The 24,158-nt window shown below is 37.5% G+C and overlaps 1 protein-coding gene across 1 annotated transcript; it reads right to left on the bottom strand.

Annotated features, from left to right (window-relative positions):
- Nucleotides 1-18,816, bottom strand: chrna7a (cholinergic receptor, nicotinic, alpha 7a (neuronal)). The gene is made up of 10 exons (XM_058401626.1): nt 18,464-18,816; nt 15,374-15,513; nt 14,279-14,323; nt 11,338-11,447; nt 9,138-9,217; nt 7,439-7,606; nt 6,415-6,609; nt 3,338-3,424; nt 2,860-2,969; nt 1-1,694 (listed from the first exon to the last, which is right to left on the bottom strand). The coding sequence occupies exons 1-10, from the start codon at nt 18,639-18,641 to the stop codon at nt 1,209-1,211; spliced, it is 1,599 nt and encodes a 532-aa protein (XP_058257609.1). The 5' UTR covers nt 18,642-18,816; the 3' UTR covers nt 1-1,208.
- Nucleotides 18,817-24,158: the final 5,342 nt, after the last annotated feature.

The following is a 24,158-nucleotide window of genomic DNA, read 5'->3' as shown; positions in this document are numbered from 1 at the left end:
AAAATATCTTTATTTGTCACTCTACATCATAAAGGCAATTTGGAAAAAAAAAGAAAAGAAAGAAATCTCAGACCTACACAGAATAATGATGACTTCTCCTATCTGCTTTTCCTAGTGTTACGGTTAAAAAGGTGAAAAATTAGATCGCATCACTGATCACTCTGTGCACTCTACGCATGGAAATAAACTGAAACATTGCTTGAATTATTTATTTCTAACATAAAGAAATGCAAATCTTTAAATCAGTGTGTATAAAGGGATAGTCCAGCTACTGAGTGAAGGTTATTGCGATTATAATCGATAATATGAACAGTTACGGATACGTTACACACTTATTTCACTTTCACGTATAAACTCAGAATAACTGATTGTGTTTTAACTTCAAACCACCAGACAATTGCTAGCACTGCAAGTCATTTCCACCCTTTATCACTGGCTTCAGCTAAGAAATGAAATTTCCACACATCATCAATCAGCCAAGTCAAATTCAGGGCTTTCCAAACTCAAATATTTCCCCTGGGTCCTAGTAAACCCCACATTAACAGAATCCTGTGTTATCTTGTTTGACATTACTCACAGCTCTCAAAATGCTTTATCCAGGGTTAACAATTAATCCTACCTCTTCATAACCTGACGTATCTCACGTTACATTCCTAAACCCTTCATATTTGCATATTTGTGCCGTCAGTAACCAAGAGTGTGACTGCTTTAAATAACGACTTCTCTTAGGCTTTTACGTCAGTGAGGAAAAATATCACCAAGTAAATCCCCTGTGGCTGTTTGGATCCTTCCGAGGTGCGCAAAAGCAAGAAAATAAAGATGAAAACACAGATAATGAGAAAGATTTTCATCCATTTCCTTGTATGATAGTCGGTTATCTTTCTAATGTTTTTTGGCCTTATTAAGTTTGTCATGTAGTTGACCAGACGTTTGCTGATCTTTAACTTATGCTAATTTTTTAGTCATTTCCTTAAATATTCTTATTATTTCTGGCAATCCAATTCATCCTGAAAAGACTGTTCTGACCATAAATGTAGAAATAAAGTCTTTTGGGGTCTAAAGTTTGCTTAATTAGTATGAGAAGCTATGTCTTTGCTGCTTTAAATCATTGAATGAAAAACTGTGTACATTTCATTTTCAGCTGACTTGCAATAAATTCTGAAAAGCTGCAGTAAAGCTACACACACAGACACACACAGACACACTGTTTAAGTGAAGAAGTCTTTGGAAATGGCTTCGATGAAATTAGGAGCTGACATGAGGATGCCGATGGTGCAGAGGACGGTGAACATGGAAAAGGCCATGAGACACAAGCGGTCGATAACCGAGGCGGCAAACTTCCACTCGCTGCACAAAGACTCCTCTTCATCCTGGTCATGGAATCTCTTAGCAATATAACGCACCTCGTCCAGGATCTTGGACAGCTCTGTGTCTCCCTGACCACTGCTCACTGACGGAGCCTCTTCGGACGCACCCATGAGGCGGGCACACACCACCCCCGAGTCGGGTGACGTGGCACAGGGCAGGCTCTCCATACCACGCAGGCCCATGTAGAGAACGTTTCCGTTGGTCGGTTCTACGCTGGAGATGCTGCTGCGTGGAAGTTTGTTGTGGCACGCTGAGCGCACTCGCTCCTCACCCGGCCTTTTCATCCGCAAGAACCATGCACACCAGTTCACCAGCACCACCCGTGTCTGGACAAATGATAAGAGGGAAACCTCTTTCACCAAAATTTGACAGACTTCAAAGAGGAATAATCATGCAAGTCATATATTTTAGTTCTACATGATTAGTTTATTTACCTGTGATTTATTTTCCCTCCAAATGATTCATTAATTTTCACTCAATTTTTCCCCAAATGAATCTTTTACTTCAGGTGATTCTTCCACCAAATGATTCATTTATTTTCACTTAATTTATCTTTAAATGATTCTTTTATTTCAGGATATTTTTCCCCAAATGATTCATTAATTTTCACTTTATTTTCCCCCCAATTATTCTTTTATTTCAGGTAATTTGTTCCCAAATGATCAATTTATTTTGACTTTATTTTTTCCTCAACTGATTCTTTTATTTTAGATGTTTTTTTATCCCAAATTATTCATTTATTTTCACTTCATTTCCCCCTAAATGATTATATTATTTCAGATGTTTTTTCTCAAATGATTCATTTTTCACTTTACTTTTCCCCCCAAATGATTCATTTATTTTCACAATATTTCCCCCAAGCGATTCATTTATTTCACACAATTTTTGTCCTATTATATTTCCCTTAAATAATGAATTTATCTTTATGATTTTCACCAGATGATTACTTTTTAAAAAAAATTAAAAAAATTTTTTTTACATGATGTCTTTATATGTAATAATTTTTTACACGATGTCCTTATAATTAATTTTCAAGTTATTTTTCCCCAAACAATTCCTTGTTGTTCCTCACATTTAAACATTTTTTTCTCCATTATTCATTTATCACATTTATTTTCCTGTGATTTTTTACATAATTTATTTATTTTATTATTTCCCCCCAAATGATTTATTTATTTTTCATTTTCCCTCAAATGCTTAATTTACTTTCTCATGATTTTCCCACATGATTACTTTCAATCAAAGCTCTACCAGATTAATAATCTTCAGTTTAATTTACTATAACTGCATCTCAGCTCTGCATTTTGTTTATATCTGTGTAACACTTTTGCTCATATATCTGATTTATCAATTATTATATAAATTATGTTTAAACATAAATTGCAATATAATATTATTATTATTATTATTATTAACAACAAAAACAACAACAACAACAACAACAATAATAATAATAATAATAATTATTATTATTATTAAGAAACAGCTCACCCATCTTGGCATTTTTCCTCCATCAGGATCATGGTAGTGGTACTGTAGGACCCAAACTGTAGCAATCACCGACAACCCAACAATAACCATGGTAGTGGCAAAATACTGGGCTTGAGAGAAAGACACCAGAAGCACTAATTCACTAACATCCTCTCTGAGGACTCACACATTTTAATTCTAAATCCTCCATATTGCCACAGCAGTCCACTCACTTTAACCACACAGCCTTCTTAAACATCCCTTATCCCCTAAATCTCCAGGTTATTATTCAGTTATTCATTGTAGATTAAAACTTAAACTACTATAAATGACTAAAAAGCTACAGAGAGACTGGAAAGAGTGAGGTGTGCAAGTCAGCATCCAAGTAAATCCCTGTTTTATTCTACTTCTACTACGTTGCTGATACAAGTCATGCTTGGAATTGTTTCAATGAACTTCCTTTTAGCTCTAAATCCCTGCCTCACTGTGTCAGACTTACCGATTAAAGGCACAGAGTCGGATGTTGCAGGCATGATTTCAGCCACCAGCAGCATGAAGACAGTCAGTGAGAGCAAAACTGTGATTCCTGGGGAAAAAAACCAAACCAGCATGATCTATTGTGAGCTATTGCACACGAGTGGCTTGTGAGTGTTAATAAATAACAGTCCCTGAATTAATTAATTAAAGGTTAACCAGACTTTTAATGAGAATACAAATGTAAATACAAATTTTTAGACAAGAAATAGCCTAACAAAAAGTCCCAGACATATTTCAGTTAGACATTTAAAAAAAAATCTAAAATCAGACTTTTCTTTTATTTAATTAAGTAAATTAAGTACATTTACTTTTAAATAAGTTCAGTGGTTCCTGGTTTGTGCTCAGAGAGAGAGAGAGAGAGAGAGAGAGAGAGTATGAGGGGTACCTTTATACTTACCCCAATGGACACATTTATTGTCACATGTACTAGTCCCACTCAAAGTCAAAATGGTCATATAGTCATAGAGACAGAGAGTGAGTGAGAGAGAGAGAGAGAGAGAGAGAAAGAGACGGTATGAGGGGCAGTGTTATACTTTCCCCAAAGGACACATCTATTATCACATGCTGTAGTTCCCATACTTGAGCAGTAGGTGCACTACTAGGTGCACTATATTGTTAACTGTTGTCTCTTCTGATTCTGTCCCAATCATAATCAAAATAGTCATAGAGAAAGAGAGAGAGAGAGAGAGAGAGAGAGAGAGAGAGAGAGAGAGAGAGAAAGAGGGGCATACCTGCCCCAACGGACATCTAATAACACTTCTTGTGGTTCCCATTCTTGACCTCTGCCCCAATGGACATCTATTGTCACATGGTGTAGTTCTCATTCTTGACCACTAGGTGCACTATATTGTTAACTGTCCTCTCTTCTAATAATGTCCCAATCATATTCAAAATAGTCAGAGTGTGAGATAGATAGATAGATAGATAGATAGATAGATAGATAGATAGAGAGAGAGAGTTAGAGGGACAGTGTTAAATCTGCCCCAATGGACATCTAATAACACTTGTTGTGGTTCCCATTCTTGACCACTAGGTGCACTAATAACTCTACTGTGCCGAATGAGGATGTGAACTTGGTGCCCTATGACTGCGCACCATCCAGAAAAGTGACCTGATTCACAAAACATTAACTTAAATCTGTAAAACAGCAACATTTTCTAAATCATAGATCACTTTAAAAAATCAATATGTATGGAACAGTATAAGACTAAAAGATTAACATTTGCTGAGTGGCAATGCTATAGACGAGCCACCTCGACAATATTAATAAAATAAATATAAACCCCAGGTTTAAAATCAAAGAGCCACTCTTACATTTAGAACAAACAAGGCTCCAAAAGCAACAGACACATAATTCAGGCTTTGAAACTCTCCATATCGATTCTGGAAGCCGCTGCTCTAAGCACGACATCATCCTGGCAGACAGACCACCACAGTAATACAATTTAAGGGTTGATAGAATGAAAAAAGAAATTAGACTTGACTACGATTTCAGACTCTGCCTGGTGAAGTCACTGCTGCGGTGCACCAGCTCCATCTGAATTTACTGAGACGGAAAAGAAAGGTGTTGGTCAGTCAGAGCTATCTACCGACATCGATCAGAGAGGAGACGTCTGACTCGACTATCAATCTCACTGCCGGTCGTTTATCTCAGCCGGCAGGGCACACTGCATAAATTGTCATGTAGTCTGCTTGCTTCGGTGGCAGTTCCATATGTCGCTTGTGATGTTTATAGGGTTTTGTATCGTCAGCAAAAAGAGGGGTGGCGGTAGGTATGTGGAAATTATAAGGGAAAAGGTTTCTATTTCTATTAGGGTGCAGCATACAATGGGATCTTGTGAATAATCTTTAAGCTCGTTGGCTCATTGGCTTTGAAGATGGTTAACTGTAATGCTCTTACTGTGTCAAGCAATCGGATGGAAAGTAACAAATTATATTTACTTTTGTTGGAGTACATGGTTCCCTGTAAGGCTTTTCTTTGAGTATAATTAAATCCTAGAAATTTTGCTTTTATTTGAGTTACCCCTCAGATTCTGGGGTGGTTCACTGCCTGGGAATCAAATCTGGGCCACGTTGGATGCAACCCACCCATTTTATCTGGGCTTCTGACCAGCACCAAGACTTAATCCCTCAGAATCTGGGGTGGTTCCTTGCCTGGGAATCAAATCTGGGCCTCAATGGATGCAACCCACCCATTTTATCTGGGCTTGTGACCAGCACCAAGACTTAATCCCTCAGAATCTGGGGTGGTTCCTTGCCTGGGAATCAAATCTGGGCCACGATGGATGCAACCCACCCATTTTATGTGGGCTATTGACCAGCACCAAGACTTAATGCCTCAGAATCTGGGGTGGTTCCTTGCCTGGGAATCAAACTCAGGCCACAATGGTGTGAGCACAGGTTCCTGACACCAGGGACATGACAGCCTACCTAGTTTACTTATCACAATTTCCCCAATTTTTAAACTTTTGTGGACATGGTCTGTTACCTAATGTGTGCATCTGTTCTATGTTTATCTCTTTATTAGTTTGTCTTCATATATACTCTTATGTTCCTTTCTCTCACTGTGACAGAAATGATTCCTTGTTTTCTGGTTTTTACCTTCTTTATGGTTTTTATTTTTAAATTATAATGGATTATCCTTGTCTGTTGTTGCCTGATTCTGAACTGATCCCCACTATGAATTATATTGATGATTTTTAGATTAACACTCTCTGGCTTCCTTCCTTCTCTAAATTTATACAAAAATTACACTTGTATTAAACTTGGATAAGCTTGTATTGTACTTGAGATGTATATTCATGACTGTTTCTTTCATATATAACAATATTTGACCTTAAAAGCCTCTTGACATTTCACACATGCTGAATCTAACAAAAACACCTTGACATTTTGTAAGAATTTGTGTTAACATGGCCTTCCGGTTGTGAAAATCCAAAATTTCTGCTACAGTGTTATAATAAAGGTGCATATCTGGTTTTTCAGCATCGCTAAGTGATGAGGAACTGCTTTGTGATGATTCTGCAGAATTTCACTCACCGAGGGAGATCTTCTCGCCCGAATCTGCAGGCAGGAGGAAGACGAGCAGAGCCAACGTGGAGATGAGGACACAGGGGATGAGCAGATTTAGACCGTAGTACAGCGTCCGCCTGCGCATCACCACCGTGAACGTCACATCGGGGTACGGTTCTTTGCAGCAGTCGTAGAACCTTTCGTTCCTGCGACCTGGAACCTCTGAACGACAGTATGGCTTTTTTTTTACAGGAATATTTTTGCAAAAACCTTAAGTTTGTGGATCTATTATGCTTTAGGAGGAATTTTGCTGCCATGGATTTGCTCAACTTGTTCCCTTAAACTGAAGAGTCACTGCAAATCAATACAAAGTTCATCTGATCGATCAGCTTTATCCTCTGATGAAACATTTCTACCCCTGAGTCTCCTTCAGAATGAACCCAACCACAGCGCACGAGCCTGGAACAACGAGGCTAAATAATTTCCCCCATAGCTACAATTTCACTCCTAAGACAAGACACCTGCTCAATGGATAATAATAAAAAAAATCCACTTGTAACTTAAATGAGGAAATAGAGCTTCTCCATGTGATATTGATTTTTTGAAACTTAATTACCTGACCAGAATAAATCATTTACTAAAGGTAATTGAATGAAATTGAATGTTTGCAGGATAGTGTAGTGTAGTGGACATGATGACAATTTACAGGAAACCAGCCAAGGATCAAAATTATGAGCTATTACTAATGGAACTAAGAATACAATCAACAAGACTTGGTAATGATCACAGAACTATGAACAGGTAGTTTAGGTAACAGACCAATGACGAGACAGTGGCAGAGACAGGACCACGAAACTCAAAACAAATCAAACGCTGCTCACGGCACTGGAAAATTCATAAGAAGGAGGTTCTGAGAAAACCCTGGCATAGAGCCATTATACAGCTGTAAATCATTTTTATATTCTTACGTCTCATTGCTTTCATGTCAAAATGGCCCGATTTCAGGAAAATAATAAATTAATTTATTCTTGCTGACACAGATTTATCTTACCTACAAGATCCCATTCTCCGTTAGCTATATACCCTGTAATGTCAGCTTCAATCATTTGCAGGTCCAGAGACCAGCCTCCGTACGTCCACGAGCCGAACTTCAGGTCGCACCGCTGGACATCGAAGGGAAACCACCGCACGTCGATGTGGCACGTACTCTTAAAGATACCTGTGGAAATGGATGAAGATGACTGCAGAAAAACTTTTATTTGACAACAGGCCACTTAAATCATCTTTGTTAGAAAAGCAATCTGAAAGCCGACCCAACAAGACGCAACCATTAAGTATTTGTAAAGAATTTTGCCTGAATTTTTCTTTCTTTGTGCAGTGGAACCTCGGCATACGAATGCTCTCCCTTAAGAATTTTCCAAAAGATTCCAAGATATTTGCATTGGAATACAAAGCATTTTCGACAAAGGAACAAATTGTACTGAACCCTGGCTAAGTTGCATGTATGTCTGAGAAGAATTTTATTTTTTAGTCAGCAAAAGCTGTTTCAAGTCAACCCACGATGCCAACATGCGTTTAAAAGCTCCGTGATTTTTCTGCCATTTTTCTGTTAACAGATTAATGACGTGGGTGGTCTGTTGAATTTTTAGCCCAAGCTTGGTGGCACGACTTTCTGTGAGAAGCCTTGACATGGAATGCTTGGCTTGGTCACTTCTTTGTAAGCAGCCATACAGTCTACATACGCTTCGTATTGCTAATATTGGTAATATTGGTGATATTCTTGGGTGGCTGGAACGGATTATCTGCATTTACATTATTTCTTATGGGAAAATTTGTGTTGCAATACAAATTTTCGCCTTAAGAACTCAAATTAAATTCCTATGCCGAGGTTCCACTGTATATACATTTCATATAAATTGCATTCAGGCAATAGATATTTCAATATCAGTGCAATGGATTGTAATACATTGGACCTGATTAGTAAGAAGCTTTTTTGTTTGAAGCACTAGTTTACATTTTTCTGGCCCTGAAATTAGCTCCGCCCTTCACAGCACATCCATACTTTGCACCAGAACGCTGTGTTGAACTGACACAACGTGATTTTCAGTCCAATTCCAATTCACCTCACACTCTAAAAAAAATACAAACCGCCCTTTAAATGCAAAGTAATTATTTATTAATATGTAAATATTAGACAATATGCTGTAAAAAATAGTGTGAGCTTTAATAGAGGAAAAATAAATGATGATTCAATTAACACAAATGCAGAGAACTCCTGGGGATTTACAGAGGGGAGAAATGTCACAAGCTTGAATTAAACCAGACCGGAGATGGTCGTAAATTCAATTTATTGTTGGGAAACACGCATAAATCTCACCTCGCTCAGACTCCAACCTCTTTCTGTATTAAAGCAGAGACTCAACACGACATACACGTGAAGGCCATTGGGTATCACATCATTAAAAAAATAGAAAAGACTAATTTCTGGAACATTAATTCTCACGCGCATTGATTTATCTTCAGGAGAGCTGAATTCAACCAGGCACAGGAAGCATGGAGGAGCAAAGCAAAGGGAACGGACGAGTCCGCTCTCGCTTTGAGTGATTTAGTAACCACAGGATCTATCAGAGACCCCGTAGAGCTGCGTGACAGATCAACTCTGAGCTGTCAAATTCATGCTATTTTGCAATCTGCTCTCTCGGTTCCTCACGCATCATAACTTTCTAGATAGATGTAGGAAACCTTATTACCTGGTGGTAAGTACTGGCAGGCGCCGTTGGAGCTGACTAGCACGTTGGTGTGAAAGGTAGCGTCAAATCGCTCGTCAGCACTGTGGAAAACACAAAGCGTGTGCTATTGGCACAAGAAACCAATAAAGGAACACACAACAAGCAAAGCAGTTATTTGTAGTAATGGCTAGTGATGCTAGATTCTGATATCTAACAACAGATCATTATATAAACCTATCACTTATAGCAATACATTTAAGGCATTTGGCAGACACCCTTATCCAGAGTGACTTATAATTTATCTCCTTTTTATACAGCTGAGCAATTGACGGTTAAGGGCCTTGCTCAAGGGCCCAGCAGTGGCAACTTGGTGGACCTGGGATTCAACCTCACAACCTTCTGAGCCAACACCTTAACCACTAAGCTACAACATCCTCCAATACACACATACTGCATTATAAAACAATGGTGCACACCCTTAATGATCACACACTTAAATTCAGATTTTATTTTACACTTACTCCCTAAACTTAAAGTTGTATTAAAAGTGCCGTGTCCACCATCACAACTCACAGCATGCAGCTCATGGCCACCATGACCTACACAACCCAAAACACAGACACGCCCCCACGCTCCCAATCACCATGTTATCGATTAAACACACCTGGGTTATCACCACACAATCAACCACACACACACACACACACACACACTTGCAGCATACAAAAAGACTCTCAGTACACACAAACTGCAAAGTATTAGCTCTGAACATTGTGTCACCGCATTAACAAGTCATTGTGTTTCTGGATTTTGATCTTTGCTAGTCTTGGTTTTCTGTATTCTCTTGGCAAAAAATTATTTGTAAAGATGTAAGCTTGTCCTCTCCATTCACCAATCTAGGAATGGATGAGCTTAAAAATTGTACTGTAACCAGCCACTAGAAAGCCAGCTTTATTTTTTCACTACTGTTATGATGTCCACCCATATACCAATATGATCAGGTATAGCATTATGGCCACCTGCCTAATATTGTGTTGGTCTCCCTTTTGCTGCAGCCCTAATCCATCAATGCATGGACTACACTAGATCCCTGAAGGTGTGCTGTGGTTTCTGGCACCAAGATGTTAGCAGCAGATCCTTTAAGTCCTGTAAGTTGCAAGGTGGGGCCTCCATGGAGCATACTTACATGACTTTAAAGGATACTTTTGATAGATACTGACCACTGCAGACCGGGAACCCCCCACAAGAGCTGCAGTTTTGGAGATGCTCTGATCCAGTGGTCTAGCCAAAATGTTCAAAATGTTCAAAATGTTCACTTACTGCCTAATATATCCCACCCACTAACAGCCATGATGAGGAGATCATCAGTCTTATTCACTTCACCTGTCAATGGTCATAATGTTATGCCTGATCAGTGTTCATTGAACCGTTGCTCTTGATTCCTTGTGCTTTTGTTTATATTCTGGGTTTTGGTCATGTCTTGTCATTGGTCTGTTACCTAATGTGTGTGAATTTTTTCATTCAAGGTTTTCTCAGTAGGTGCTTAATGCTAGAATGAATCAGACCTTTTTGGAGTCATACATCTAGAGAAATAATTTGTGAAATAAACAAAAATATATATTAAAAAATTGTACAGGATGCAAACTTTAATACTTGACTGTATAATCCCTGACACTTTAACCTTTTGATATTTTACAGTTATTGGAACTAAAACACTTTGACATTTGGTGATATTTACAGTATTCCATAAAAATATTATTTTTCTCTCCTAAGGTAAGAGTAGAAACACGACTCCTGATAGAGACAGACCTACTGTGAATGTTATAAAATATATTTATAAAGGTGTGATCTTATTACTCATCCTGTTACCTTGGGCATTGCAGTTCTTCTCAGGTTATTAAATGCTGAATGCTAGAGAACAAGGTGAAGGTAAGTTCACCTTAAAAAATTTCCATAAAGTATACAGGAATACAATAAAACATAATCAGCTCAAAAGACAATCAAAAGACATTGACAAATGAGGCTAAACCTTGATTCTTTAACCACTGAGACTTTGTGTCCTTGCATTTCTTTCCAGCTCATTTCCCAGCTTCCATTATAAACCCTGACACCCTCCTGTGTGGTCGGCCTCCAGTCGAACACTATTCAGCTCTTTCAGACACACAGATAAAGATAAAGGTCAGGACTTCTGGGTTTGCAAAGACTGCAATGTTTTACAGACCTGTTATAAAGCAAGATGTCAGGTTTCCAAATCTGGCTATCAGGAAATCGGACGCTCGTCACTCCGGGATATTCTGAGACGTTCCATTTAAGGTAATGATCGAACCAGTACTGGAAGAGAACATCAGCAGGAATATATCAGACGAATGCTGAACTGAAACTTACTCAGTGATATTAAAGAAGCAGAAATCAGATGAATGTGGGAGAGTAAATAAAATAAAATAAAATGTACTGTATATGGCCTCATGTTTAAAATGCAGCTCAAAGTGCAACATAAAACTAGTACAGAAAAAAAAGAAATAAAAAAGGTAAATAAAATAAAAAAAGAAAAAGAAAAGGACAAAATAAAATGGTAAAAAAGGCAAATAAGAGAAATAAAAGCATTGACAGAAAAGGAAATAATAATAATAAAATTATTATTATTATTATTAATAATAACAATAATAACAATAATAATCAATATGTAGTTTGATGTTTATAGAAATAAAATACAATAATTAAAATAATATATTTGCCGTGATAAGTACAGAGTGTGCTGCATTTATAGCCACTTTTATATTGTAAGTAAAATCAGGAACTAAATTTTTTGTGAATGTATTATATAACTATAATAGATCATACAGAAATAAGTTGTACTTGACGTGTATGCCCTTGATGTTTTTAATGTAATCTTTCTGTGGTATAAGAAGAATAAAACACTTTTTTTTGCCGTTGCGTGTTGTTTAAAGTTACCCTGCTCCCCATTATTGATTATTTTCACATCATCAAGATCACATCATGTTGTATCGTTCAGTTTAATTGTGTGTTTAGTTTTTCATGTGTAGCCTCTCAGCTTCGTTCGGAACTAATGCAAGGAGTTCATCTAAAATAATGACTAATAAACATGAGCACATTCTCGTCCAGCATCCCTTAAAGGAGATGGTTTTAAAAGCGGACAAATAGATTTTCCGAATGTCCACGGCAGAGTGCAAGCACAGGCAGGACGTGACACCGTGTGCTTAGATAAAGGTCAAAGCCATCCACAAGGCCGGTTTGTTTCTCACACAAGGGACCGAAACACTTCAAACTGATGGATAGAGAACATACCGTACATTGTCCTGCAAGTCTCAGAGTGAAGTAATCAGCTTGAGGCAATGCTTTAAAATGTGTAATAGGAGGTTTGTTTAATGTCTATTCATTTCTAATCAAATGTACTAAACATTAACTCTACATTAACATTAACTTTTCCCCCACAGAGGTCAAATAATAAAGTTTGCTCCTGTTTTGTTGTGTCCATGTTCAGATGAATGTCTTTGTTATGTCACACTCCACAGTGGTTATTAATATGAAGCTTATATGAAAGTAGACACTCAGGACTTCAAGAATTTGTAGTGTTTCATAAGTATTTCTGTTTTTCCTAGCTTACTAGCTACTAGTTATTTTGTTCTACACAAATGTTTTCTATCTTCAAAGTAAATGGTAATATCAAATCCATTTCTGTACTATTCAAGTGGCTAAAAATGTGAAGCTGTTACCTTCAGCCACTAAAATTCTGTGCAAGGTTATCCTGATTTTATATCAGGCTCACGGCAAGAAAATAATTCATTTGTTTATACTGATTGAAAATATCGGATAATTTGAGTGTTGGTACCATATGCTGTTTTATTGCTTCATTAGTGGTGCTCTCTACATGTATTGCTACTCCTTCTGAATAAATGATAAACTCTTTTGACCGTTATTAATGAAAACTTATGTAATGTTATATGACAAATAGAAGGTGTTTATCTTCAACCACTAAAATGTGTGTAAGGTTATGCATCCATCCACCGTCTATACCTGCTTTATTCCTAATTAGGGTCATGGAGGTCTGCTGGAGCCTATCCCAGCACCCATTGGGTGAAAGGTAGGGGTACACCCTGGACAGGTCACCAGTCCATCACAGGGCCACATATAGACAGACAACCACACACACTCACACTCACTCCTATGGGCAATTTAGAATTACCAATCAACCTAATGTACATGTTTTTGGACTGTGGGAGGAAACTGGAGTACCCAGAGTAAACCCATGCAGGCATGGGGATTAACATGCAAACTCTACACGGAAAGGCCCCTGCCTGTTCGAACCCAGGACCTTCTTGCTGTGAGGCAACAGTACTCTATCACTAAGCCACTGTGTTGCCCTGTAAGGTTATCCAACAGAGGGAAAAACACACGTCTAAAACACACTCAAAGCCAACAGAGCCTTGACTCATTTTAGATCAGACTCACAGTAAATCGATTTCCATTCCATTCCAGTAGTTAAAAGGTTCAAACCAATTTATTTGCACACAGGACCTGACCAGGCAGTTACCAATGATCACCTCACAAAATCCATGTATGAGGTCCAGCAAGTTTCATCGCATTAAAGTAAAGCCCTTCCACTCACATGACTTTTCCCACAGGAACACTGCACCTTCTATTCACATCTATAAATCTGTATTTGTTTCGAATTTGTTTACTCTTCGTATTCGGTTGCCTCCATAGTACAAAAGTTTGTTTCCCAAATGGGCTTGGATTTTATAATTTCCAGGGAGTTGAACTGGAATTTCTTGCTAGCGTACACAAAAAGCGCCCCAATTATTAACTTCATATGAACCCTCAGACGCAGCCTGTAACTCAGTGTCTTTCACTCTCTAGAACTTTTCTCCCCTTTGTATTGTTTTCTTTTTTTATCTTTTTGTCCCACAAATTCATTCTTATCATGCTGAGATCTGTTTTTATATATATTTTTTTATGATTTGTTGTGCATGATATTCTCATCTTTTCTCTTTTTTCTCTAACGCCCTTAGGATTCCCTTCTGTAGCCAATAGAAAGGTAACTTTATATATCGCTAACAAAGTCCTTATTGTTGTCCATAGTCGAGGGAGGGTGCGTGTTAAAAAATAAAAAAAGTAAATAAAGTATGATAAGATCATCTTACCAGCTGTAGCCATATGTTTGTTGTGAGAACTTGATTCTTCTCATCCTGTGCACGTAGACGTGAAACAAAGATATATTAAAGAGCATAACATTTGTAACAAGCTTAAAATCTTGCTCAGATTATGTTCCCTACATCCCTACAGGCTCTTTTATGGTTAGGAAAAGGGTTGTGTGATACATCAGGCTTTTTATCACTTCAACAATCAGACAAGGTTATTTTAAAACTCGAAAAGCACTAATGCTTTCTCTGAATCTGGACGGGATGATAAGCCTGCGGTTTGGTTAACGACGCTCTTAAAGTTCAGTCCGATATCAGATTCATTGTTGGGATTGTTGCAGGATCATTAATAAAAGAAAGACCTTCATTAACCCCATCCTAAACACCTTAATATAACTAGCATTAGGTAACGTAGCTATGTACATGTATGCACTCTATTCATATACAGCAAAACAGCAATACTATAATCATATCCTGACATTCATAAGTCATAAGACTTATGACCCTGTCATAAGTCATTGTATTGTAATCACATGCTGCTTCTTTTCTATATTTTGTCTCCTGAGTTTTCTCTTGTACAGCTAACTCATTTTATTTCCTTTAAATTAAATTAACTTAAATTAAATTAAATTTTACCTTTAAATCCAAATTAATTACATTTTATTTAACTTTTCATTTCCATTTTATCTCCATTTAATTTAAGTTTATTTTACTTTTAAATTCAATTTTATTAATTGATTAATTTAATTTACTTTCAAATTGCATTTTTGACAATTTTTTAATTTTGACTCAATTTTTTATAACACAGACAGTCATAAAACTTCATGTCGCACTGTGCATGGCTGTGTATTTGAGAAATAAAATTTGGATTTGAAATTCACTGTACATGTTGATGCATAGGGTCAGCCATGATACAGCACCCCTGGAGCAGAGAGGGTTAAGGGCCTTGCTCAAGGGCCCAACAGTGGCAACTTGGCAGTGCTGGGGCTTGAACCCCCAATCTTCCGGTCAACAACCCAGAGCCTAAATGCTGTGTAACAGCCCTGATGCTTAAACACCCTCTCTCAGCTAATGGCATGAATTTCCAGCTGTTCTTACCACATCCATGATCTGCATCAAGCTGAAGCTGAAGTTTACGGTGAGCGACTGAGTGTCATTAAACACAGGCCTCTCTAGAGGGTTGTAGTCTTTCATAAGGTCTCGATACAGCCTCCTCTGGGCTTCTCCTTGAATGGACGCTGCGAAAACGACAAATCAGACAGATTAATCAGCCCATGAAGCAAAACACGCTTTTCTCCAAGAACGTTTGAGCCCGAGAGAAGTGATCTGTGCCTCACAAGTGCACATGAAGGAAGTCTTCAGCATGGGGAAGTGCTTGCAAATCAACTTGCACAGCTTGAGCAGCTCGTTCGGATGTAAGCGTATCGATTCGAGCCTCTCATCAGTGACTTTCTGCTCAGTTTCAAACCCTGAAGCTTTGTCAGTCTTGGAGGTGATAACTCTCTTCCAGCTGTTACATGGACACACTTATCTCTACCAGTAAACTTTAACAGATGTAGAAAGACATCACTTTTTTTTTTAGCATTTAAAAGACGTTTTATTTTGTAAAATTTGTATTTGATGATAAACGTTTTGGTCCTTCAGAGTTTTTAAATGATTTGATTGCTGGTTTTTCGGCTCTGACAGCTATTTCATTCCAGTCACATGCTTATATCAATGCGTTCATTTTAATATATTATCAATTCTGTAGTAAGAACTCATTCACAGGGACAAATAAGTGTGAATAAAGCTATCTGTAAGGAAATTTATTTATTTATTTATTCATTTATTTATTTATTTATTTATTTACGTGTTTATGGAAGAAGTCTCCACAGTGTCAAATTTTTGTAACAGTAAGTTTTCCACCATGGGAAAGTCTTCAATACTCTCTGTGTTTCTCAGTTATATAACAAGCTGCATTTCTCTTCTTTTTCAGTATATTATATTATCACCAATAAAAAGTCTCTCCAGGATTTTGTGGATTTTTTGTGACATCCAAAAATGCTTGATTTTGCAGTGGTTATTTTTATGTATATATTTATTTATTTTTCAAATTTTCTATGCAACTTGCTGATTTTTTTGGGCTTGTTTTCAATGGAAAACTACTCGAATTAACAAAACTGCAAGCAAAAGAGTCTTCTTTTAAACTCCTACCACTGAAGACACACGTGAATGGAACAGGGCTTTGGTTGAAAGTGTGTTGAGGTGATGTTAGATGATACGTCTTTACCCAGATCTGCGGTCATAGATATATGCAATATGTGTGCGCTTGATTTTGCTTGAATTTCTGCAATATAGCTGATATAATGAGGGGTGAGTCGACAACATTAAATGTAACTATAAACGGTTAAAGGTACATCATGTCATTCAATCAATAAATTACAACTCTTGTAACCGGTCAAGTCTAAGAGGTATAAAACGCTTCTTTTTCATGAACACCTTCACACCAGGCCACATCACACCACCTCACTGTTGATTATTTCCCTACAGCATCACACCCTGAGTGTTTTATTCATTTCTTACTCCTTGAAAAGGCAAAAACGGTGACAGAATCCCATGCAGCCTTATCAAATATCTGTGATGCACTCACATACATCGACATTACTCTGCAAAACCTTTATTTTCCCCTATAAATGCACCTGTAATTAAATACTTCTCACTTTTTTCACCGAAAGTTCAAGAGGCCATGTGGTTCTCATGAGTTCTTTCACAGACGGCCACATTCGAAGTCAAAATACAGGAGAGATGAAGGCTTGCTTTGTATCAGGATAAATTCCCAGCAGAGTTTAACCATTCATAATCAACTTTCACCCAACCATCTGTGAGATTAGATCAGCCTTTTTTTTATGTATTATGCCTCTGTGATTCATCCAGAGAGAGAGAGAGAGATGGTAAGATAGATGTGATGTGCTGAGAGAAGCGCAGGCTCCGTATACGGAGACACAGCATCAGATGTAATTGCAAATTAAATTCAAGGTTAGTCAGATGAACAAAAATGGAATGGAGTGTCATCTATAATAAAAAAAGAAAGAAAGAAAGAAAGAAAGAAAGAAATTCAATGTTGTGATTAAAGACCTAAAACAAAATCATCCTCTGAGGAGAAACACAGTTACTAAAAAGGAAATGTGAGGAAACCATTTGTTTCCAAAGCACTCAGGCTACAAAAAAAGACGGAACTTAATGGCTGTATAAAAGCAAATTCAATATATTTATCAACTGTAACATTTTGAGCTCAAATCCTTTAATACACCAAACGAAGAAATGTCAGGGATGAATTGATTTCTTTTTAAAAAAGACATAGCAGTTTTGAGCTCTCTGGTGAGACATATATGGATTTTTATAGAAAGCCTGAAAAAGTTTTAATACAAAATTTGAAGTGTATATATAAAAGCGCCCTGTGCACATTAATTATGACCCCAACATAACCTAAAACCGGGGCATGATTTTCATATGCACACCCACACACGTGTACAGCCATGTGCAAAAGTTAGCACACCCTTTAAAACAGAATTTATAGATACATCTAGACAGTTTGGTTCCCCCAAAATAGTTATAAACACTTTTATTGACATGCTGTGTCTATTCTAACTTTATTCTACACCAACTCCTTCAGATCAGAGCTCTTATTTTGATGTATGCTTGGCATTATAGCTTTGCACACATTTTTGTAGCTATGTTAATAAATAAATATTAATTTTTACCAATTAAAAAAAAATAGTGTGATACAAACTTTTGCTTCTGACGTCACAAAATACACCCAAAACGACTCATAGCAATTTTCTGAAGTATACGCATTACATAAGTGAATATGTTTATGATATACAGGTCTCTGGACACACTAAAGTAGATGGAGAAACAATGCAATCAGTCTTAAGTGCATCTTTGTAAGTGGCCTGAAGCTTTTAACGAAACAGAAACACCTTTACTCCAGACCTTCAGCAATCATCAGATATAACAAATAAAATTGAAAACTATTGAGGAAAAAATACTATTCAATCCAAAGTTTTGTGTTGGTTTGGAGAATAAAAGTCCTTAAACACCTTCATTCATTACAAAATTAAACACTTTAATTATGTGCCGTTAATAAGCATTTTGCACTTTATTTTACAGAGTTTTATCACAGTGTAATATTTTAATCCATTTACTCACCCCTCCACAAACATGTAGTGATTGCTAAACAAAGCGCAAAGCCACAAATGCCCATTTTAGCCTGGATGAAATAAATCAGGACTGGGGACATATCCCGAGTCAGACCCGCTCCTCCTTCAGGGATGGAAATGCTCGTAAATGCGGTGTGTATGCGGTGTGCACGGAGATTGAAGTGCATGCGGTTGCCAGATTGGAGCTCAGATCTCCGAAACAACCCGTATTAAAATCCTTCCCTCCCAAATTCACTTTAAAACAGTGAGATTCCATGAGATTCAGTTCAGCTAGTTTGGCGAGTAGGACATTTGCTCTTTGTTTCATTACAAGCACTTTAAATGCACGTAAATTCCCCAATCTGGCAACCCAGCAGGAACATCAGCAGGAACCCCATTCTCTGTTGGTTAAGATTTAGCTCCTCCCCTTCCGTGATTCTCTATTAGACGTTCATGCACGAATTATACTGTGCATTGCAATTAAGAAACGCAAAAGGAAATATCCTTCATGAGTAGCGTGGATATTAACTATTATATTACAGCACACGTGATTTTCAATTAGGTGCATTACCCACAATGCCATGCGACTTCCATTTAATCCTCACTTGGTGTTTAGTTCTTGCTTCATTTCTAAATAGAGAGAGTTGATGCAGCAGCGCTTTAGTTGCTTTAGACTCTCCAGCTCACTCCCCTCCTTATCTTAGCTCAAACAAATCAGTTTTCAAAGCTTCTAATATCTCAGCCATCTCTTCTATTTTATTCTGAAGTCATCTCAAATCTTCGCATTCCAATCTGTTCATTTTTAATTCGACGTCATCTCACGTCTGCATCTACGTCTAGTCTAAACCTGTGTTGTCTTCCCTTCTATTCTGACATCTTTTCCTGCAAACACACACACACACACACACACACACGTGATTTAAGTCATTCTAAATAGAATTCTTGTAGTGATTTCAATCCGCTTACCATCCCCTCCAAAAAAACCCATTAAAGGACCATTTCCCTTAAAAGTGCATAAAATAAATGACTGATTTTTATTCATATTCACGTCATGCTTTAATAACAGTAATAATTCATTTTGGCAGGAATCTGGTTCTGCATGGTTCTATACTTTACTGCACCTCCATGGTTTAGAGATTTTTGCTTAAATCAGTGCATCCTGAATCCAGCAATGCCAATCCTATCACAGAACCTTTATTTTCAGGAATAGCCTATATGAATGATGAAACTTTATATAGAATAATCCTCTCCTCACACAAGCAGTAGTCTAGAATACACTTTCCAACAAGGATAATAAAACGATCCCTGCTCAGGGCTTTGCTGCTCTCCCGGTGTGTTTTACAGTGATGCTGCTGGATCTGGTGCAGCTGTGCTGTGTGATGGAGAGTGATGTGGCAGAGATTTGGCATCCCGCCTGACTGCACTGCCTGGCCTTCCTCAGCTGAAGCTCCGTATCGAGCTGTGTGCACCTGCAGAAGGAGAAGAGTTTACAGGTCTCTACAGCTGAGCAGGGTAATAATCACTCTTACAGTACCATGTGGACCAAACACTCATCTCATACCCCAGCTGGAGAACAGCTGCAGGGGAAACACACTGGGAAAGAGATGGAGAAGGTTTTTGATTGCTTCCATATTGGTCCGTAAAACACACTGAGTATCATCATCATCATCATCATCATCATCATCATCATCATCATCATCATCTTCTTCTTCTTCTTCTTCTTCTTCACCACTATTTGTATCTATATGTGTTTGGTGCATTTTAATAATAATGTAAATCACTTCATATTCTTTTCCTCATTACAACATTTTAACATGTAGTCTGTGACTTGACCTTCTATTCTATTCTGTTCTATTCTATTCTGTTCTGTTCTCATGCCACTGCATGCCTTTACCATTGATTCTATTCTATTCAGTTCTATTCTCTGGGCATACAATGGCTATAATTCTGATTCTATTTTATTATGTTCTATTTTTTGCCTTTCTATTCAATTCTATTCTATTCAAATGACACTGCATGCCTTTACCATTGATTCTCTTCAATTCAGTTCTATTCTATGGGCATATAATGCCTATAATTTCTATTCTATTGTTCTATTTTATTCTATTCTATTGCCACTTTATGCCCTTTTCTTCTCTTCTCTTCTGGTGCAATCTTATGCTTTTACATGCTATTCCATCATGCCTATTCTATTCTATTCTATTCTATTCTATTCTATTCTATTCTCATGCCACTGCATGCCTTTACCATTGATTCTATTCAGTTATATTCTATAGGCATATAATGGCTATAATTTTGATTCTATTTTATTATGTTCTATTTTTGCCTTTCTATTCTATTCGAAAGACACTGCATGCCTTTACCATTGATTCTATTCAATTCAGTTCAGTTCTATTCTATGGGCATCTAATGCCTATAATTTCTATTCTATTGTATTGTATTACATCTTATGCCTTTCTATTCTATTCTATTCTATTCTATTCTATTCTATTCTATTGTCTCTTCTCTTCTCTTCTCTTCTCTTCTCTTCTCTTCTCTTCTCTTCTCTTCTCTTCTCTTCTCTTCTCTTCTGGTGCAATCTTATGCTTTTACATGCTATTCCATCATGCCTATTCTATTCTATTCTATTCTCAATGCATGCCTTTACCATTGATTCTATTCTATTCAATTCTATGGACATATAATGGCTATAATTTTGATTCTATTATATATGTTCTATCTTTTGCCTTTCTATTCTATTCTATTATTTTCTATTCGAATGACTTTACCCTTGATTCTATTCAATTCACTTCTATTCTATGGGCATCTAATACCTATAAATTCTATTCTATTTTAATATTTTACATCTTATGCCATTCTATTCTATTGCTCTGAGAATGTTGATGGAGAAGTATAGTGATGGTCAGAGAGAGTTGCACTGTGTGTTTGTAGACTTGGAGAACATGTATGACAGGGTGCCAAGAGAAGAGCTGTGGTACTGTATGAGGAAGTCAGGAGTAGCAGAGAAGTATGTCAGAGTGGTGCAGGACATGTATGAGAGGAGCAGGACAGTGGTGAGGTGTGCTGTAGGGCAGACAGAGGAGTTCAGAGTGGAGGTGGGACTGCATCAGGGATCGGCTCTGAGCCCCTTCCTGTTTGCTATGGTGATGGACCAGTTGTCAGAGGAGGTCAGACAGGAGTCTCCTTGGACAATGATGTTTGCAGAAGACATTGTGATCTGCAGTGAGAGCTGGGAGCAGGTGGAGGAAAACCTGGAGAGGTGGAGGTTTGCGCTGGAGAGAAGAGGAATGAAAGTCAGTCGTAGTAAGACTGAGTACATGTGTGTGAATGACAGGGAGGGAAGTGGAACAGTAAGATTACAGGGTGAAGAGGTGAAGAAGGTACAGGAGTTTAAGTACTTGGGGTCAACAGTCCAGAGTAATGGAGAGTGTTTCAGCGAGAATCAAGGGGAAGGTGTACAGGGCAGTGGTGAGACCGGCCATGCTGTATGGTTTAGAGACAGTGTCACTGAGGAAGAGACAGGAGTCAGAGCTGGAGGTAGCAGAGCTGAAGATGTTGAGGTTCTCTTTGGGAGTGACACGGTTGGACAGGATTAGGAACGAGTACATCAGAGGGACAGCTCATGTTGGACGTTTGGGGGACAAAGCTAGGGAGGTCAGATTAAGATGGTTTGGACATGTCCAGAGGAGGGAGAGTGAGTATATTGGTAGGAGAATGTTGGACATGGAGCTGCCAGGCAGGAGGCAAAGAGGAAGGCCAAAGAGGAGGTATATGGATGGAATAAATGAGGATATGAAGCTAGTGGGTGCAAGTGTTGAGGATGCAGAAGATAGGGATAGGTGGAGAGAGATGATTCGCTGTGGAGACCCCTGAAGGGAAAAGCCGAAAGAAGAAGATGCCATTCTATTCTATTCTATTCTAATTTATTCTATTTCCACTTTATGTCCTTCTTTTCTCTTCTCTTCTGGTGCAGTCTTATGCTTTTACATGCTATTCCATCATGCCTATTCTATTCTATTCTCATGCCACTGCATGCCTTTACCATCGATTCTATTTGATTCAATTCTATTCTATTCTATGGGCATATAATGGCTATGATTTTGATTCTATTTTAATATGTTCTATCTTTTGCCTTTCTATTCTATTCTTTTCTTTATTCTGAGGGTATCTAATGTCTATTCCATTCCATTCTATTCTATTCTGTCTTAATACTCTTTCATGCCGCTCTAATCTACTCTATATTGTTCATTTCTCTATTATTTATTCAGCTAATGGCAACATAAGTAGCAAAGACTTAATCAATATTTGATTGAATATGCAAAAAGACAATTTGTAAATGCACAGGCAGTCACTGATGTCTCACACAGGGTCGTATTGAACGTGACATCCGTTATTGATCCTCTTCTCTAAGAGAGTGTAATCGTGACCCTCCATCCTGCAGTCATTCCTAATGCGACAAACAGCAATTTCACTTCCTGTCCCAATACACATCTTATGCAGGCTTATAAAGCTGGACAAATGCCTTCTGCAGCAAGATGTCAGATAGTTCTACAGCTACATATTACATTACTTATTACTTACCGCTGTTTACTGGAGCTTGCAGCAAGATTTATTTATGAAATCTGATGCTTTTGACTTTATCATTTATAAACTCAGTCAGGTTCTGCCTCATAACTCTGCACAGGCGCTGCGTAATGGAGCGGCTTAATGTTCTGCTGCATTTAAAATACAATCTGCCATCTGGTGGCTGAGGAAAAAACAAAAGGAAGCTGTGAATGGATTACACTGTCTCTGAACAAATTATGAAATTAAACATGGCTTGATGCACAGCTTCCTGATACATGTTTTATAGATTAAAAAGATATCATGTTATAATGTAATCATTTCTTTAAGTAACAGCTTACACAGGGACTGCTATGGCAGATGCTGCACCTGATCATACACACACACACACACACACTACTATAACAATGTCACTTCAGGGGAGGAAATGAACATCACTCAAATAATATCTGCTGAATGGTCCTACTGTGAGGCCATTCCACTGATGGACAGAGTTGGGGGGCCAATACTTTTGCATAGAAGCGCATCAATTACAGTCGATTATACACCCACAAAGGGAGGGCTAATAAAAGTGTAGCTAGGAAGTAAATGCTGTATATATAATACAAAGTGGCCAGGGAGTAACTGTGCTATTTATTTATTATTTTGGTTTAACATTTTGGATTTACTTTCATACAGTAAATTTAGTGGATTAGAAAATAACTGCACATAATCTGCAAGTAATATGAATGTATTATTAATGTATGAATGGTTATAAATTGTATAATCATGTTGATCGTTCAAAATTTACATTAATAGTACACGTTTATATTAAAGAGAGAGATGAGAGGGAGAAAGAGAGATATCAAAACAATAAAAATATTACAGTTAATGTTTGTTTCTTCTTTCTTTACTTTCCATAAATTCTGGTTTGTTAATATACTGAGATTCCCCAAAATGTCATTTAAATTGACTGAAAGAACTCTTTTCTACAAAATCAGGAAAATAAATACATATCTATTTTTATACATTAATTTAAAAAAATAATTGAAACATGCGTGTTATTTATGTAAGACTACCTATTTGTAATGTTTGGGAGATATTCTGCTGTAGAATATATGGACTGCTTGACCACCCCTGCAGACATGCAATGAAAAAAGTGA

This window comes from Hemibagrus wyckioides, linkage group LG10, assembly GCF_019097595.1.
Source record: "Hemibagrus wyckioides isolate EC202008001 linkage group LG10, SWU_Hwy_1.0, whole genome shotgun sequence".
NCBI lineage: Eukaryota > Metazoa > Chordata > Actinopteri > Siluriformes > Bagridae > Hemibagrus > Hemibagrus wyckioides.
This window is presented reverse-complemented; position numbering and strand designations above follow the sequence as displayed.

Bases quoted from the DNA above. Each gene is read 5' to 3' on its own strand.
- chrna7a (XM_058401626.1), bottom strand. From the start codon at position 18,641: ATGCACTTCAATCTCCGTGCACACCGCATACACACCGCATTTACGAGC. The intron at 7,607-9,137 runs GTAATAAGGTTT...CCATTTCCACAG, and splicing joins CTGCCAGTACTTACCACCAG to GTATCTTTAAGAGTACGTGC. The intron at 3,425-6,414 runs GTGAGTGAAATT...TTTTTTCCCCAG, and splicing joins GGGCGAGAAGATCTCCCTCG to GAATCACAGTTTTGCTCTCA.